Consider the following 12851-nt stretch of genomic DNA (forward strand, 5'->3'; position numbering starts at 1 on the left):
GGGATTACCCAAAAGGTTTACATAAAAAATTATAACAAAACTTACAACAAGAATACAGTACGTATTAAACACTAAGGAGAAAATCTCCTGTGCAATGCCAGTTAATCAGAGGCCTCCTGGCCGACAGCAAAATTTCGTTTACAAAGCAAGTCAGATAAAATATGATTCTCAACTCGAGCGTAAACAGGCAGGACACGCGACTGCAAACAAGCAGCAAGTCGCTTTAGGAAATGCTCGAGGGCCGTACACACGGCAGCAAGTAAGTCCAGTTAGACACTTATTACAAAGCTGTTGGGAGAGTAAATTTGGAAATTTGTGGTTAGTACCTATGGGACCAAACTGCTAAGGTCATCGGCCCCTAGGCTTACACACTACTTAATCTAACTTAAACTAACCTAGGCTAAGGACAACACACCCATGCCCGAGGGAGAACTCGAACCTCCGACGGGGGGGTAGCCGCGCGAACCATGACAAGGTTCCCTGGACCGCACGGCTGCCCCACGTGGCTGTGTGGAGAGTATTTCTTCCTGGAAGAAATTTCAGCTCCCTTTCTGTAGTCCTGTTAGCTACGCTTATTTGCTATGGCATATCAACTTATTGGAAATGCTCTGTAAGTGCAATCACTGTTAAAGCATAATTCTTCCAGGAAGAAATATAATAAACAACTCGCTAAGATCTTAGCAGAAGCAGGAGTTCGCAACATGATCAGAAGCATTGGATAATAGTAATACCAGAGAGCCCACCAGTATCCAACACGTCATCAAAACAAACATTAAAACTTAGAACAACTGGTTCTCTTGGATCAGAATTTTAGAACAAACACAAATTTTAAAAAAAAAAAAAAAAAAAAAAAAAAAAAAAAAAAAAAAGATCTAGATACGACGCAGGCCTCTTATATAGCTAAGGCCGACAACTGGGCACATTAATAACCATAACATCATTAACCGCGGCAGATCTTTCGAGAGAGAACGCTGACCAGCAGATGAAGACGAGTTACTTCAAAAGCACACAGAGCAGATAGGGTAATACACTGTTCCTAAAATCATAGGGCCAAGTATAAGGCGTGCATGAGGACTCAATGAACATAAATGCCAGTATGTCGTCAAACATCTTGCAGAGCGGGAAATCGGTGCACTGAGCTGAACAACTAGTTGCGCACGAGATAAGCGAACCACTCCTTTGCCTTCTGCCCAGTCCTGGGGAAGAAGAGTGGACAACGGCCCAGGAAAGACGTGCCGATCAGCACTGCGTGTGTGTTGCTGCAATGCTGCAAATACTGCTGCTGCCTCCAGCTCCAAAGAGTGCGAAAACTCTTGTCAACTGCCTACGCCGGGCTCTTTGGAGACCCCCCCCCCCTCTCTCTCTCTCTCTCTCTCTCTCAGGACCCGATTCTAGCGGCCGCTTTTGAAGACTAGGCGACGCAGCCATAACCCGACAAGGGAGTACCCCTCGTCCCCAGGTGAGACGCCACCTAAAAGTTATACGGGGTGTCCGAAAAATCTTTCCCTGATTACATAAATTGATAACTCAGGCTAGAAGTAAGATACAAATACGAAACTATCAAAGTTTTTCACACATCAGTTAACTTCCACATGAGCACCCTTGGTAGCACGTAGCACATCTAGGCGATATTCAATTTCCGTCCACACATTAGCCAATATCACTGGAGGGATCGATTCAGCGACTGTGGTTATCCGTTGCCGCAGGGTTTCAAGATCTGGTACAAGTGTTCGGTAGACCTCGTCCTTGACATAACCCCATATAAAGAAGTCTAATGGGGTTATGTCAGGAGCGCGTGAAGGCCATACCGTTGGCCCATCACAACCAATCCATAGCCCAGGAAAGGTCATATCGAGATAGGCACGGACATCCAAACCCCAATGAGGCGGTGCGCCGTCTTGCTGAAACAAGACATTGGGGTGATACTGAAGCAGCTGAGGAACTGCATACAGTAGCAACATGTCCAGATACACTGCAGATGTGATGGTAGCCTCAGTGAAGAAGAATAGCCCGATAATTCGATCGTGCAAAAGCGCGCACCAAACATTCATCTTTGTACTGCCTCTGGTGCACTCCATGACCTCGCCAGGGGGTTGCGAACCCCAAATGCGCACATTATGACGATTCACTACTCCACTGACAGAAAAGGTCGCTTCGTCGGAAAAGGCAATTCGTCTGAGATAACCATCACCGTCCTCAATACATGATAGCATTTCGACCGAAAAGTCATATCGACTTGTGCTGTCTTTGGGCGACAAGGCCTGAACGATTTGCACTTTGTATGCACGATACAATAAACGTTTGTGTAAAATGTCATGGAGAGAGCTTTAGGCATCTGTAATTCACGTGAGGCCCTGCGCACCGATTTCTTCGGACTTCGCAGAAAAGACTGCCTTACAGCTTCCACCCTGTCTGCTGAGGTTCTTGGTCGACCAGACCTCGGAAGGTCAGCAACCGATCCTGTGTTCTTGAACTTATCATACCAGGCTTTAATGCTCTTGACATCAGGTGGATTCCTTTCAAATGTTGTCTGGAAGTGTCTCTGCACTGTGGCTGGTGATCGTGTCTCATGGTACCACAGGACACACTGTGCCTTCTCCCGATTGGTTAACATGGCTTCTTGGGCACTGCACCTCATCCACTACTTACGTACAGCGAACCTAAAACAGAAAAAAAACTTTGATAGTTGTAAACAATTCGACACAAGTTTCGTATTTGTATCTTACTTCTAGCCTGAGTTATCAATTTATGTAATCAGGGAAAGTCTTTTCGTACACCCTGTAGATAATGAAATGAGCCGCCACGGCTCATCGTGGTACAGCGAAAAATAAAAACAGGGCTGAGGGACTTGTAAGAGTAAATCTTTCTGTTATGACATATTGTCTGCTGATTTTTGTCTCGGAATCATAGACAGACGTTTCGCTGCGCGGGTGTCTGGCATTTTCAAAGGTTCACCGTCCATTATTGGTTAGAAAAATCGCTAAACAAACCTCGGCCGATATCCCGAGACCAAAGAAAACAAACAATACGTCAACAAATGGCCTAGTACGCCTGTTTCTTTTCAAAAGCAAGATGACAAAATTAGCGCTGAAATAAAATAGTGTTCAATTGGTTCCTTCAAATCGTCTACTGATTTTATGAGAAAGTCGATCCTTTTGATTTGATCAGCTATTGCGCTGTCGGGTTTTAGTAAGCTCATTCGATATTTGTGGTAAATGTTTTAAATGTTACAGTATTCCCTGAAATCTTAGGGTAGCAGCTGGATGATATCGTCTTAGTAGCTTGTACTCCGACAGCAAAGGAGAAATTATAGACCGTAAGAACAGTAATAATAATGTCCACAATGTTTTTAATCATGACTAACCTCCTCAAAAAAGGTTCTCTTGTTGTCTTTTAACATGCGGATGCCCCAAGTAAATTCCGTGTAACACATAACTGATGTCTTGTTTTATCGCCATCAATGGAATTAAAAAATATTATAAATGCAATGCATCACATAAACAATACTTCTTAGTACTACTAGCTGATTACAGATATTTCGACAAATAACATAGACATTACAGAGTGACTAACCGCGCATTTTCTGTGATGCAGTGCCTAAATTCTGACGTTGAGATTTATATTCAGAATAGTATACTTTTTATGACCTTTGGTACCTTCCACCAATCTCACTGTAATGAAATTCAAGAATAGGAATCAACGAGCATGAGTTTCTCAGATGCTCGAGTCGAATTCTGGATGTGAAGTAACCTTGAATCCAACAACATTTTGGTCGTTACTTTTAATCTGAATCAGACCAGTTTCAGAAGACATTGCATGTGAGTTATAATATGTCAGATATTAACAGACCACAGAAAAGACATCTCCTCTGTTTTATGATTCACTAAATGTAATCTTAAATGCCTTTTCTATTTGAGTCGAAACCTGCATTAACAAATGATACGTTGTTTTCTTTTAGAGTCACGAAATACGCACTATTATAAAAGCGCGTGGCCTAAGCTTCCCTGAAGTGACAGGGAAAACATTTTCAGGCTTCCGTGTCGACAGGAGACATCACCTGGTGTCCATTGTATCAAAAATAAGTAAGTATGGCTGTGTGAATTTATCACTTCTGATATGATACACTTAATGGCTACAATTTAAATGTGAAAGTTTTGTAGAAGGTGCACCTAAAAGTTTCTGAGAATGGACTGAGATTTAAACGTTGAGATCGTCTGATCCAATTTGTATCGTAAAAACTGAATGAACAAGAGAAGGTAATACACACAGTAACTCTTCCAAACTCCACTTAACTTGTTACTTTCAGTTTTAATACATAGGGGTAAAGTGAAATTACTTTATCAGAATGTTAGCTGGTTAAAAAATAAAATCGATGAATTTTTTGTTTGTTTAGATAAACAACAGCTTGTGAAGTATGTAGATGTAACATATGACATTTAATCATTGATTTCAAATATGGACAAAGCAGAGTTGTCGCTTATATTTATAAGGTATTCAAATATAAATAGAGCGATGCTCACAGACTTTATAGCGATCAGCATTTGGAAGGAAAGTCACAGTAAAGGGGTAATTTTGAATTAGTAGTGAAACAGCTTGATACACTATTAAACTTCTTGAGTTTCAAGCAGAATGAGGTAATATTAAACGGCTATTTAAATTAAGTCAAAATTTTTATTAGATACCTATTATTGAATTATGCTTGAGTCTCTTGTCACTACATATAAATTTCGGGAGGATAATGTACAACACACCTTATATACACTTAGGACAGGAATATTATTCAGCACCAGTAGTTTGGATTTAAAAAAGGACTGGCAACTGGACAGGCCATATTTATTTTTACATATGTCACACTAAATCGATTAAACAGTAAGCACTACCACTGTAAATATTACGTGAACTGACTAAAGTTTTTCATTGTGTGAACCTTGTTAACTCATTGCCAAAGGTGAAATATTATGGAATAGTACACATACCAGCAACATGGCTTTTATCTTATTTGAATAACAGAAAGCAATTAATCTGTTCCATGTCTATGACATAGCGGCAGGCAGTCAGAGTTTGAAGGTATCTCACGTGCTGTACCACATGGTTCTCTTTGGTATCGTATGTTGCGTCTCACATAAAACCTGTACTTGCATCTTCACAAAATGACAAAATTTCACCTTTTTCCAAATCATACAAGCAGAATAATAAAAGTAGTTACAGCCCACTCACTGAACAGGTCGATTAAGACCAATAGGTTGTCATAGAATTTTGTAAGACCCACTACATACAGTTCAGTGTTCCACTTCATTGTAGAGTGCTGCATGGTCACCGATGGTATATGTTCTTTCGGACATGTCCGAAAGAACAGATACCACCTTCATATAATTAAGGTTTAACGTCCCTTCGACATTGAGGTCATTAGAGACGGAGCACAAGCTCTAATTGGTTTAAGGATGGGGAAGCAAATTGGCTGTGTCGTTTCAAAGGAACCATCCCAGCATTTTCCTTTAGTGATTTCGGAAAATCGCTATAAGACTAGGACCGAAAACATTTTCTATGGGTTAATTTCAGTACACGGAGGAGACAGCTACTTGGGTATACATCTGTTCAACAAACAAGTAGAACACTTAAATGTCATATAAATGATGTGGTGGCGTTCAAGGCTGAATTAAATCACTTTCCTTTGAGCACATTATTCTGCTTTACTGAAATATCTTCACAGAAAACTATAATTAATTATTTAATTTACTTTATAGCTAGAATTGACGTACACAGTCCGTTACGATGATTTAAGTATGAAGAATGTAGACGCAAGATTCTGGGCAAGGCACGGACAATGTGCGGAAATTTTAAAAAGACTGCTTATGATCAAGGGACAGCCAGCACAAATCTGACGATCTTCCACTTCCTCTGAACAGACAGAAAAACAAAATCCACGTATGGAACTTCAGCATCACCACAGGAAAGAAAACATGGAGTTCAAAAGCAGCAACAAACGAGAATTTTTCCAATAAACTTTACACCATCCTAAGATAGTTGTTCTTGATGAATCCGATGAGCACATACATTCAGAAGAATTAGAGGCTGAAGTGGGCCACCATATAGGCCTGCTATCCGGAATTCCGAGGGAAAGGCAAATACAAACATTCCCATTAGCATGGCTTCCTTACTCCAGGCGAATGTTAATGGGTTGAGGAACACAGGGGAGAAACTGAAACTTCTAGTACAGGATCGAGCGATGTGGGGCAGTGGTTAGCGCTCTGGACTCGAATTCGGGAGGACGACGGTTCACATCCACGTCCGGCCACCAGATTTAGGTTTTCCGTGATCCTCCTAAATCGCTCCAGGCAAATGCCGCAATGTGTCCTTTGAAAGGGCACAGCCGATTTCCTTCCCCATCCTTTATACTCACTCTCTAATGACCTCGATATCGACAACCACGTCTTCTTTCCTTCCTTCCTCGTACAGGAAATAATTCTCTGCCTGTGTCTACTAGAAACGAAACTTACTTACTATCCTGTACTTGCAGGCTATTGTCACCGCAGAAAAGACGACGTTGCCAGTGACAGGGCGATGAGTAGAATAGCAGTGTTTGTCAGTGATACCCACGACTCTTCATCTGTGTCTTAATTTCATTACTACAAGCCTGTCACGTTCATGTTCACGTTAAGTCACAGTGCCTCCCACCACTCAAACCTGATAAGAAGACCCTCAAAAAACTTATTGTGAATTCAAGCATCCTTTCCTCGTTTTAGGAGATTTCAAGACAAATATTGCGTGACGGGGCTCTTCCACTACCTGTCCCCGAGATCGAGTAATTGAGGCCCTCGCACAAACTGATGGTATCACGTTCATGTATCACGTTGCTTATTTTAATATTGATATAGCTTCGTCTATAGATATACACCTCACAATTTGCAAGCAAAATCTCGAAAGGACGTCGCCGATATGAGTACTAAATGAGCGATGCCCGCTTTCGGGCAGTTCAGTGGTTTTGAACAGCTTAAAAAATATCTATAACTGTGCGTGTAACATTACAGCTACAGTGATGCGTCCATCCTAGAATCAGGAAAATGTAAAAGGTTACCTACTCCTTGAAGAAATGACAAACAGTGCGCTGCACGTAAGGGAATATTGCTGGCAATGCGAAAGTTTAAGCAATGATTCATGGCTGAAAGCCTCGCAGCCTATCACGTGGAAAGGGTAAAAGTAAGCACAACAGTTTAAGAGAGTATGAAGGGCTTGTAACAACAGTTCCAGAGGATACTAGATTCAAATCCATAAGTAACGTACGGGTAACTATCAGGAGGATTTCCAGGTGGCATACAAGAGAGCTAGTAGCCGCTCTCCAAGATAGTGGAAATTTCTTAATAACATCAAGGGGCATTTCCAAAACAAAGATTGAATTTTATAAGAATTTTTCCACTAGCTACAGCCGGGATCCAGCTTAGAGTCGATTTTGGGCCACAGGGGAAAGAGGTATCTAGGAGTTCCGACCCATCAACGTGAGAAATGCAGCTACCCAATCACCCAGTGCGAGCTGGATTCTGAATGTTTTGTGATACTTTCCGGAGGGCTGAACGGAAGGCCTCTCCAGTTTGTCTGACGAACCGGTTTCAGGCTCTGTCTCAGGCTGATACTGATCTTCGGCCTGACATGGCTGCTTGTCCTGTTCCAGAGGTTGCCCCTCAGTCTGCAAGATCCGGGCGGTCGCAGAGGGTGGGCTTACTGGTAGTTGGGAGCTCCAACGTCAGGCGCGTAATGGGGCCCCTTAGGGATATGGCAGCAAGAGAGGGGAAGAAAACCAATGTGCACTCCGTGTGCATACCGGGGGGAGTCATTCCAGATGTGGTAAGGGTCCTTCCGGATGCCATGAAGGGTACAGGGTGCACTCATCTGCAGGTGGTCGCTCATGTCGGCACCAATGATGTGTGTCGCTATGGATCCGAGGAAATCCTCTCTGGCTTCCGGCGGCTATCTGATTTGGTGAAGACTGCCAGTCTCGCTAGCGGGATGAAAGCAGAGCTCACCATCTGCAGCATCGTCGACAGGACTGACTGCGGTCCTTTGGTACAGAGCCGAGTGGAGGGTCTGAATCAGAGGCTGAGACGGTTCTGCGACCGTGTGGGCTGCAGATTCCTCGACTTGCGCCATAGGGTGGTGGGGTTTCGGGTTCCGCTGGATAGGTCAGGAGTCCACTACACGCAACAAGCGGCTACACGGGTAGCAGGGGTTGTGTGGCGTAGGCTGGGCGGTTTTTTAGGTTAGATGGCCTTGGGCAAGTACAGAAAGGCAACAGCCTCAACGGGTGCAGGGAGCAAAGTCAGGACATGCGGGGACCAAGCAGCAATCGGTATTGTAATTGTAAACTGTCGAAGCTGCGTTGGTAAAGTACCGGAACTTCAAGCGCTGATAGAAAGCACCGAAGCCGAAATCGTTATAGGTACAGAAATCTGGTTGAAGCCAGAGATAAATTCTGCTGAAATTTTTACAAAGGTACAGACGGTGTTTAGAAAGGATAGATTGCATGCAACCGGTGGTGGAGTGTTCGTCGCTGTTAGTAGTAGTTTGTCCTGTAGTGAAATAGAAGTGGATAGTTCCCGTGGATTATTATGGGTGGAGGTTACACTCAACAACCGAGCTAGGTTAATAATTGACTCCTTTTACCGACCTCCCGACTCAGCAGCATTAGTGGCAGAACAACTGAGAGAAAATTTGGAATACATTTCACATAAATTTTCTCAGCATGTTATAGTCTTAGGTGGAGATTTCAATTTACCAGATATAGACTGGGACACTCAGATGTTTAGGACGGGTGGTAGGGACAGAGCATCGAGTGACATTATACTGAGTGCACTATCCGAAAATTACCTCGAGCAATTAAACAGAGAACCGACTCGTGGAGATAACATCTTGGACCTACTGATAACAAACAGACCCGAACTTTTCGACTCTGTATGTACAGAACAGGGAATTAGTGATCATAAGGCCGTTGCAGCATCCCTGAATATGGAAGTTAGTAGGAATATAAAAAAAGGGAGGAAGGTTTATCTGTTTAGAAAGAGTAATAGAAGGCAGATTTCAGACTACCTAACAGATCAAAACGAAAATTTCTGTTCCGACACTGAAAATGTTGAGTGTTTATGGAAAAAGTTCAAGGCAATCGTAAAATGCGTTTCAGACAGGTACGTGCCGAGTAAAACTGTGAGGGACGGGAAAAACCCACCGTGGTACAGCAACAAAGTTAGGAAACTACTGCGAAAACAAAGAGAGCTTCACTCTAAGTTTAAACGCAGCCAAAACCTCGCAGACAAACAGAAGCTAAACGATGTCAAAGTTAGCGTAAGGAGGGCTATGCGTGAAGCGTTCAGTGAATTCGAAAATAAAATTCTATGTACCGACTTGACAGAAAATCCTAGGAAGTTCTGGTCTTACGTTAAATCAGTAAGTGCCTCGAAACAGCATATCCAGACACTACGGGATGACGATGGCATTGAAACAGAGGATGACACTCGTAAAGCTGAAATACTAAACACCTTTTTCCAAAGCTGTTTCACAGAGGAAGAGCGCACTGCAGTTCCTTCTCTAAATCCTCGCACAAACGAAAAAATGGCTGACATCGAAATAAGTGTCCAAGGAACAGAAAAGCAACTGGAATCACTCAACAGAGGAAAGTCCACTGGATCTGATGGGATACCAATTCGATTCTACTCAGAGTACGCGAAAGAACTTGCCCCCCTTCTAACAGCCGTGTACCGCAAGTCTCTAGAGGAACGGAAGGTTCCAAATGATTGGAAAAGAGCACAGGTAGTCCCAGTCTTCAAGAAGGGTCGTCGAGCAGATGCGCAAAACTATAGACCTATATCTCTGACGTCGATCTGTTGTAGAATTTTAGAACATGTTTTTTGCTCGAGTATCATGTCGTTTTTGGAAACCCAGAATCTACTATGACCCAGAAAATATTAGATACAGGCTCCCAGGTAGATGCTATTTTCCTTGACTTCCGGAAGGCGTTCGATACAGTTCCGCACTGTCGCCTGATAAACAAAGTAAGAGCCTACGGAATATCAGACCAGCTGTGTGGCCGGATTGAAGAGTTTTTAGCAAACAGAACACAGCATGTTGTTATCAATGGAGAGACGTCTACAGACGTTAAAGTAACCTCTGGCGTGCCACAGGGGAGTGTTATGGGACCATTGCTTTTCACAATATATATAAATGACCTAGTAGATAGTGTCGGAAGTCCCATGCGGCTTTTCGCGGATGATGCTGTAGTATACAGAGAAGTTGCAGCATTAGAAAATTGTAGCGAAATGCAGGAAGATCTGCAGCGGATAGGCACTTGGTGCAGGGAGTGGCAACTGACCCTTAACATAGACAAATGTAATGTATTGCGAATACATAGAAAGAAGGATCCTTTATTGTATGATTATATGATAGCGGAACAAACACTGATAGCAGTTACTTCTGTAAAATATCTGGGAGTATGCGTGCGGAACGATTTGAAGTGGAACGATCATATAAAATTGATTGTTGGTAAATCGGGTACCAGGTTGAGATTCATTGGGAGAGTCCTTAGAAAATGTAGTCCATCAACAAAGGAGGTGGTACAAAACACTCGTTCGACCTATACTTGAGTATTGCTCATCAGTGTGGGATCCGTACCAGATCGGGTTGACGGAGGAGATAGAGAAGATCCAAAGAAGAGCGGCGCGTTTCGTCACAGGGTTATTTGGTAACCGTGATAGCGTTACGGAGATGTTTAACAAACTCAAGTGGCAGACTCTGCAAGAGAGGCGCTATGCATCGCGGTGTAGCTTGCTCGCCAGGTTTCGAGAGGGTGCGTTTCTGGATGAGGTATCGAATATATTGCTTCCCCCTACTTATACCTCCTGAGAAGATCACGAATGTAAAATTAGAGAGATTAGAGCGCGCACGGAGGCTATCAGACAGTCGTTCTTCCCGCGAACCATACGCGACTGGAACAGGAAAGGGAGGTAATGACAGTGGCACGTAAAGTGCCCTCCGCCACACACCGTTGGGTGGCTTGCGGAGTATAAATGTAGATGTAGATGTAGATGTCACGACCAGAAACTATAATTATGTTAAAACAGATAAATAAAGTTGAATAAAATTCTCTCGGTAGTTAAAGCAGCATTTTTGTCACTAAATGCATAGAGAAGACCATGGATGCAATGGCCAAGTGGCGACTAGAGTGAGTTCACCGATTCCGCGAAGAACCTCTTCATTTCGATACTTACCTGTCTGCAAAATTTTCAACAATCTTTCTTTAGCAACACTTCCCGAACGCTTCAGATCGCTTCATATTCGGTTTTCCCACAGTCTATGATTCAGTTACGTACAGTGCCGTGCTTCTAAGGTCAATTCTCAAAAATTTCTTCCTTAAATTGTGGCACAGGATTTGTGTGTAATGGAGTTTATCTGGGGATTATGCAAGATAGATCTCGTAATTAATATTTCCTTTACTAAACAATATTTTAGAACACCAGAGCGCATATGAACATTAAACTTTTCCTCTTATTTCTATTTCAAGAACAATAATTTCACGAATCTAATGATACAGTACATCAAAACAATGCACTACCCGACGGAAATATAATAATATTACCGCACAATGAACAACAGTAATATACAATAGAACGTATACAAAATTACATCCATGCGCTATTAGAATATAATAATCTTACTTCGACCTAGAATGACAACAGAGAGCCCCAAAATAAAATGACATGTTGTTTCTGACGGTGACTAACTTTTCAAAAAGAAAAGGAAAGCAAACTAGCCTCTGTCCATTAGTAACTTTACAGGGGGGGGCACTAAAATAAATCAGAACTAGCAATAGTCACCCTACAAATATCTACAATCTACTTATATCATTGCGCGAAGACCTGGGAAACGGAATTACTAGGGAATGAAAAGACACGCTAGAAGTTCTCTATGGTAATAGCTATTGCGATAAGGAATATCTCAGTAGACAGTTCAGTTGAAGAGGAATGGATATCTCATAAAGAGAAAGTACAGAAGTTGGAAAGAAAAACATAGGTACGAAGAAAGTGACTGCGAAGAAACCATCGGTAACACAAGATACTTCAGTTGATCGATGAATGAAGGGAGTACAAATATGATCCGGAATATTCAGGAATATAGAAATACCAGTCGCTTAGGAAGTGCAGAGAAGCTAGGGTGAAATGATTGCACGAGAAATGTGAAGAAATCAAAAAGGAAATGATTGTTGGAATGACTGACTCAGCAGGCAGTAAAGTCGAAATAATCTCCGGTGAAATTACAAACGAGGGTAGTAACATTAAGTGTGCAATGGAAGTTCCAATGTTAAATGCAGAGATGAGAGCGGATAGGTGGAAAGAGCACACTAAGGCCTCTATGAGGGGGAAGACTCGCCTGATACGATAGAAGAAGAAACAGGAGTCGATGTAGGAGAGATAGGCGATCCAGTATTATTATCAAAATTTAAAAGAGCCTGCCGGCCTGTGTGGCCAAGTGGTTTTAAGCGCTACAGTCTGGAACCGCGCGACCGCTACGGTCGCAGGTTCGAATCCTGCCTCGGACATGGATGTGGGTGATGTCCTTAGGTTAGTTAGGTTTAAGTAGTTCTAAGTTCTAGGGGACTGATGACCTCAGAAGTTAAGTCCCATAGTGCTCAGAGCCATTTTTTTAAAAGAGCCTTGGAAGAGTTAATATCAAATAAAGCAGAAGGGATAGATAACATTACATCGGAATTTCTAAAATCATTGGGGGGAAGTAGCAACAAAAAGACTATTCACATTGATGTGTAGAATGTATGAGTCTGGCGACATACCAACTGACTTTCGGAAAAATGCCAT

The 12851-nt window shown here is 42.5% G+C and overlaps 1 protein-coding gene across 2 annotated transcripts in view; it reads left to right on the forward strand.

Annotated features, from left to right (window-relative positions):
• Window positions 1–12851, forward strand: part of LOC124789810 (spondin-1-like) — a 190945-nt gene that overhangs the window by 97823 nt on the left and 80271 nt on the right. For both annotated transcript variants that reach the window (XM_047257291.1, XM_047257290.1), the window contains exon 6: window positions 3959–4082. In XM_047257291.1, the coding sequence (XP_047113247.1) occupies window positions 3959–4082 (124 nt within the window). The remainder of the gene's footprint in view (window positions 1–3958; window positions 4083–12851) is intronic.

The sequence above is a fragment of the Schistocerca piceifrons genome, chromosome 3 (genome assembly GCF_021461385.2).
Source record: "Schistocerca piceifrons isolate TAMUIC-IGC-003096 chromosome 3, iqSchPice1.1, whole genome shotgun sequence".
NCBI classification, from domain to species: domain Eukaryota; kingdom Metazoa; phylum Arthropoda; class Insecta; order Orthoptera; family Acrididae; genus Schistocerca; species Schistocerca piceifrons.